Source organism: Gobio gobio (assembly GCF_949357685.1).
Source record: "Gobio gobio genome assembly, chromosome: 10".
Lineage (NCBI taxonomy): Eukaryota > Metazoa > Chordata > Actinopteri > Cypriniformes > Gobionidae > Gobio > Gobio gobio.
In genome coordinates this window covers 12,666,424-12,673,923 of record NC_137116.1, presented here as the reverse complement: position 1 = coordinate 12,673,923, position 7,500 = coordinate 12,666,424, and the positions used below count along the sequence as shown (strand labels likewise).

The window sequence follows — 7,500 nt, the reverse complement described above, 5'->3', positions numbered from 1 at the left end:
ATCCACTCAAAATCAATCTTAAAATCCATTTACACAGCTCTTGACAGAATGCAGCTAATAAGACGGAGACTGTCTGAATCCAGAACAGCAATAATTCACACACAACTGCCTTCTGTGCATATAAACGGCTCTGGTGAAGCCAACCTAAATATGAATGAATTGCTTGGAGCCAATCCGTTAACTGGTTGCGGCAGACCCAGTGTGATCTGTCCAATCAGCCGAGCCGATCTCTCCAGAGCCTGATGGATGGGCTGGGTGTGGCCTTCTGGAAAACACAGCTGAGTTAAAATGAGACGGAGGTCGTAAACGCAATCTGGGCCGGATCCAGCATCAGAGTCACACGTACAGCACACACTCCATTAGTGGAGCCAACGCAAGGTCACCCGCACAAAAGCGGCCCAATCAGCTAATGGAAGAGGGGGAAGACATGAGCGGAGGAGAGGATCATCAATCTGGAGGAAGGGACACACAGTCTGTACACACACACACACACACACACACACTTAAAGAAACAAACGCAACTCCACAGCCGCTCTGGACTAGATTATAGTCACATGATTATTTCCTCCGTTTCTGAACATTCACGAACATTTGATTTCAGACACTTAGAATAAGCTTTAAAACTATTACATTTAAATCAAATTCATTCATTTGAATATAAAAAAATTAAACTTATTTTATTCCTGTTAGATGCAAATGTTTAGTTTTAGGTTTTAGTTTCAAAGTTGAAAAACTAAAATGACAAAAACAAAAAACTATAAAGACATATTACAAATAATAATAATTGCAGAAGCACATCAAAGGTTATTACAACTATTATAACTAAAATGAAAATTATAAAAATAAAAAATAATTCAAAATATTAATACAAACTGTTTACTTTATTAATGAACTAAAACAAAAAATTATAAAAAATAGACATTAAACAATTATAAAAATGATAGAAGTACATAACACAATTTATCAAATAAATAATTGCACATAAAAAAATACTAAAACTTCAACTGAAATGAAGAAAAAAATCGAATTACAAATATTAATAAAAAACTATAACAGTATATTAATAACCTAACACAAAAGTGAAAACTATATATAGACATATTTCAATATAAAAATGACAAAAAACACCATCAATTTACAAACATTTTATCTAAAATGAAAATGAAAACAAAATTAGTAATAATAATAAAAACTAATTTAAAATCTTAATAAAAAACTATAATATATTAATAAACTAAACCAAAAATGTAATGTAATAGTTAATAGTAGTTAATAAAAGCTGACCTGATCAGAATGGATCAAGGAGGTTATTACCTTGTCCAGCCGGTTAGCTTAAATTGTGGATAGTATTTTACTGTCACAGGAAGTCAAACTAATAGGTCTAAAATGTGTACAGTCTAAAGGGTCTTTTCCTTCCTTCAAGATAAGGGTGAGAATGGCCTCAGATAATGAGGGAGGAGGAGGTTTACCCTTCTCCAGAGCTTCATTATAGGTGTCTAGGAGTAATGGTGCAAGTTCCTCAGCATAAGCTTTATCAAATTGGGCCGTAAAGCCATCTAAACTTGAAGAAGGTGTTTAATAACGTCACTTATCTAACTAAAATGAATAATAATATCTCATAAAAAATATTAATAAAACTATAACAGTATATAAATGAACTAAAACAAAAATTAAAAACTATATAGACATTAAAAAAATAATAATACAAATGAAAAAATCACAACAAAATGAAAAAACGTTAACTAAAATATAAAAATAAAGTCTAATTCAAAATATGAATAAAAACTTCAAAGAAAAATGAACTATATAGACATTTTTTTAAATAATACAAATTACAAAAACAGTACAATTACACAAATTTTAACTAAAATTAATAATAATACAAACTTATTTAAATGTGAATAAAAACTATAACGGTATATAAATGAACTAAAACAAAAATTATAACTATATAGACAATATATATAGTGAAAAATGAACTATATAGACATATTTTAAAAAACTATAAAAAATGACAAAAATAATAAAATTACACACATTTTAACTCAAATTAATAATAATAAAACGCATTCAAAATCTTTATAAAAAACTATAATATATTAATGAACTAAAACAAAAATTAAAAACTATATAGACATTTAAAAAATAATAATACAAATGACTAAATCACAACAAAATGAAAAAAGGAAAAAAAATATATAATATAGAAAATAAACTATATACACATTTTTTAAATAATAAAAATGACAAAAAAGAGTAAAATTACACAAATTAGAACTAAAATGAATAATAATATCTCATAAAAAATATTAATAAAACTATAACAGTATATAAATGAACTAAAACAAAAATTAAAAACTATATAGACATTTAAAAAAGAATAATACAAATGAAAAAATCACAACAAAAGGAAAAAACGTTAACTAAAATATAAAAATAAAGTCTAATTCAAAATATGAATAAAAACTATAACATCATATAAATGAACTAAAATGATAACTATATAGTCATATATATATATATATATATATATATATATATATATATATATATATATATATATATATATATATATAATTAACTATATAGACATTTTTTAAATAATAAAAACGACAAAAATAGAATTACACAAATTTTAACTAAAATTTATAATAATAAAAACTATAATATATTAATGACCTAAAACAAACATTAAAAACTATATAGACATTTAAAAAATAATAATACAAATGACAAAATCACAACAAAATGAAAAAAATCTAACGTTAACTAAAATATAAAAATAAAGTCTAATTCAAAATATGAATAAAACTATAACATCATATAAATGAACTAAAAATGATAAGTATATAGACAATATATATATATAGAAGATTATCTATATAGACCTTTTTTTAAATAATAAAAATGACAAAAACAATGAAATTACACAAATTTAATTAAAATGAATAATAAAAACTAATTAAAAATATGAATAAAAACTAAAACAGTATATTAATGATCCTTATATACAATGTATGATGTATGGACTGCTGTTAGGACACTTTGCGCTGCTTTAATCGTGCGTTTTTGTCCGGTTATGGTCACTATGAAATGTGTAGAAAAGCTGTGTGTGGAGCGACAGCGGGGGGGTAAACACACACACACACACACACACACACACACACAAACACACGTGACATGTGCTTATATGTGTGATGAAGTGACCAGAGGAGCAGTGAGAGCGGAGAGCATCCGTCAGACAGACAGCGCTGGACACGCACCGCCGCCTCTGTCAAACACACACACACACACACACACACACACACACTCACTCACGGGAGAAGAAGAGCTGCCACAGAACAAAAACAAGCCGCATAATAGATGTCAGCTGTCAGAAATAAAGGCGCTGTGATTGGCTGCTGTGTGTGTTGTGTACCTGACTGCAGATTTGGGGATGGAGCCGTACAGAAGTGAGCTCAGGCCTCGATATAAACCCCTCGCCCCGTGAAGACGGACCGTCTGGGACACACAGTCAGCTGCAAAGACAACAGCATCACGCTTTAAACACACACTCTCTTAATCACTGATTTACAACACATCGAACTCAACACACTGTTGAGGGACGCGGAGCAATCATCTGTGTGAGCAGCTGTGAGTGTGTGTGCTAAATCAACACAAGACTCGTTAACATGTTCTCTGAGCTTCAGCCAGAGAGAGAGATGGAGAGATGGAGAGAGAGAGAGAGAGAAGGAGAGATGGAGAGAGAGAGAGACGGAGAGATGGAGAGAGAGAGAGAGAGAGAAGGAGAGATGGAGAGAGAGAGACGGAGAGATGGAGAGAGAGAGACGGAGAGATGGAGAGAAGGAGAGATGGAGAGAGAGAGACGGAGAGATGGAGAGAGAGACGGAGAGATGGAGAGAGAGAGACGGAGAGATGGAGAGAAGGAGAGATGGAGAGATGGAGAGAAGGAGAGATGGAGAGAGAGAGACGGAGAGATGGAGAGAGAGACGGAGAGATGGAGAGAGAGAGACGGAGAGATGGAGAGAGAGAGAGGGAGAGATGGAGAGAGAGAGAAGGAGAGATGGAGAGAGAGAGACGGAGAGATGGAGAGATGGAGAGATAGAAGATAAGTTTGTTTACTTCCTGAGCGCAGCAGCAGGTTGGAATCAGTTCTGGCCCGGAGAGTTTCACTAATTAACTCCAAAGAGGATGTGCACGTCATACATGAGTGTGTGTGTGTGTGTGTGTGTGTGTATGTGTGTGTGAGTGTGTGTGAAAGTGCATGTGTGTGTGATTGATTTTGTGTGTGAGTGAGTGTGTGTGTTTGTGAGAGTGCAAGTGCATGTGAATGTGTGTGAGTGTGAGTGTGAGCGAGTGTAAGTAAGTGTGCGTGTGAGTGTGCATGAGTGAATGTGTGTGTGTGTGTGTGTGTGTGTGTGTGTAAGTGAGTGAGTGTGTGTGTAAGTGTGTGCGTGTGTGTGAGAGTGTGTGTGTATGTGTGTGTGAGTGCATGAGTGAGTGTGTGTGTGTGAGAGTGTAAGTGATTGTGCGAGTGAGTGAGTGAGTGTGTGTGTGAGAGTGTAAGTGATTGTGCGAGTGAGTGTGTGTGTGTGTGTGAGAGTGTAAGTGATTGTGCGAGTCAGTGTGTGTGTGTAAGAGTGTAAGTGATTGTGCGAGTGAGTGAGTGTGTGTGTGTGAGTGTGCATGAGTGAATGTGTGTGTGAATGAGTGAGTGAGTGTGTGAGTGTGAGTGTGTGTGTGTGTGTGTGTGTGTGTGTGTGTGTGTGTGTGTGTGTGTGTGTGTGTGTGTGTGTGTGTGTGTGTGTGTGTGTGTGTGTGTGTGTGTGTGTGTGTGTGAGTGTGTGTGTGTGTGTGTGTGTGTGTGTGTGTGTGTACTCACTGATGCCTCTGTATCGGGGTGGATTGGCTTTCTCGTCTAACTGTAGTTGTGTCTTCACATACTCTGTGGGAAACGTGATGCAGATTTCAATGCCCCCTGCGATGCCACCTGCAGACACCAGATCACACACACACACACACACACACACACACACACACACACACACACACACACACACACACACACACACACACACACACACACACACACACACACACACACACACACACACACACACACACACACACACACACACACACACACAGTTAGTTTGTTAGATAAACCAGCTTGGATAACTACATAACTCATATAACTAGGTTACCATTGTCAAAAATCATAATGTCAATATATATGCACAACTGTAAGTTTGGAGTCACTCACCAAGGCTGTGTTTATTTGATCAAAAATACAGTAAAATCAGTAATATTGTGAAATATCATTACAGATTAGAGTGGCTGTTTTCTATGTGGATATAGTGAAGTGTGATTTATTCAACATATACAACATCAGCAGCGTACGAGACCCAGACAAGAAGAGATTGTTGAATAAAGTCCATATTTGTGTTTGTTTGTGTGCACTAAAGTATTCTCGTGGCTTCATAACATTAAGGCTGAACCACTGGAGTCACATGGACTGTCTGGGCCTTGAAGGTGTTGCTTAAACTGCAGTCTATGGAGGGTCAGATCTCTCAGATCTCATCAGAAATATCTTCATTTGTGTCTGAAGATGAACGAAGATCTCGCGGGTTTGAACGACATGAGGAATTAATGACAGAAATGTCATTTTGGGGTGAACTCTCTCTTTAATGCATCCTTGCTTAATAAAAGTATTCATTTCTTTCAAAATAAAAAATCTTACTGGCCCCAAACTTTTGAACAGCAGTGTATATACACACACACACACACACACACACACACACACACACACACACACACACACACACACACACACACACACACACACACACACACACACACACACACACACACACACACACACACATTGTTAAGGCCTAATTTGTACAGCCCTAGAAGTCGGTGACGATCAGTTCCTACAGATCATCAGTCAGGAGGAAATAAAGCAGTGATCCTCTCATCTCTCTCTAATTGTAATAGCCCGTGGGGACAGACATTAGCCCAGCTCTGACCCCCCCACCCCCACCCCCCCACACACACACTCACATACACACACTCACTCATACACACACACACACACACACACACAGGGGGGTTTTGTGAAATGTGGGGACATTCCATAGGCGTAATGGTTTTTATACCGTACAAACCGTATTTTCTATCCCCTTACACTGCCCCTGCCCCTAAACCTACCCATCACACACACACACACACACACACACACACACACACACACACACACACACACACACACACACACACACACACACACACACACACACACACACACACACACACACACACACACACACACACACACACACACACACTGCCCCTGCCCCTAAACCTACCCATCACACACACACACACACACACACACACACACACACACACACACACACACACACACACACACACACACACACACACACACACACACACACACACACACACACACACACTGCCCCTGCCCCTAAACCTACCCCTCACAGGAGACTGCAAAGTTTACTTTGTGTGAAAAAACCTCATTCTGTGATTTATAAGCATTTTGAAAAGTGAGGACATGGGGAACGTCCTCATATTTCTCCCTCTTTTTGTAATACCCATGTCATTATACACATTTGTGTCCTGATATTTCACAAAAACATGCCCACACTCACACACACTCACAGACACACACACACACACTCAATTCAAAAGAGCTTCATTGGCATGACAAATTGTACATTGTATTGCCAAAGAATTTATATGAGCATGAATAAATAAATTAAATCAAAATGAACAACGTAGAAGTATTGAACAAGTGTGGAAAAACAGGGGTGGGGGAGAAAAAAAAAGGAAGAAAAAAAACACTCACTCACAACACACTCACAACAGACACACACTCTCTGACACACACAAACTCACTCACACACAGTTACACACTCAGTCTCTCTCTCTCACACACACACACACACTCACTCATAACACACACTCACTCTCTCTGACACGAACAAACACACACACACACACACACACAGAGAGAGCAGCTAATCAATAACCCCATGAGCTACCGCTGGTCTCTTCCCCTGAAGTGTCATAAATCAGGCTAAAGGCCTTCCCAAGCGCTCGAACACACTCACACACACACACACACACACACACACACACACGTCTGCGTGTGGAAACAGAAACACAGCGAACGCAGGAAATTACCACAGACGCCACATCTGAGACCTGCCAGTGAAGCACCACTGATTTACATGAGCACAAATCACTCACCGCTGTGTGTGTGTGTGTTTCTGGAATAACCTGCTTCGTTTGCACACACGTCACTCTAATAACACTATTGATAAATCAGTCACAACACACACACCTTAATCACACACACATCAATCACCACAGGTAATCCTACAGTAAATCATCCTCATCTAATATGTTTGGTTAAGAAGGTTAAAGGTCATCAGTTACTGACCCTCGTGTTGTTCTCCAGCAGAGCATAAA

The 7,500-nt window shown here is 37.3% G+C and overlaps 1 protein-coding gene across 1 annotated transcript in view; it reads right to left on the bottom strand.

The window, feature by feature from the left end:
- LOC307132475 (tricarboxylate transport protein B, mitochondrial) overlaps positions 1 to 7,500 on the bottom strand; it is a gene marked incomplete at its 3' end in the record, with an annotated part of 20,944 nt that overhangs the window by 6,526 nt on the left and 6,918 nt on the right. Inside the window, exons 2-3 of the mRNA XM_079826820.1 lie at positions 4,883 to 4,990; positions 3,419 to 3,518 (exon numbers count right to left, since the gene is read on the bottom strand). Of these exons, the coding sequence (XP_079682946.1) occupies positions 3,419 to 3,518; positions 4,883 to 4,990 (208 nt within the window). The remainder of the gene's footprint in view (positions 1 to 3,418; positions 3,519 to 4,882; positions 4,991 to 7,500) is intronic.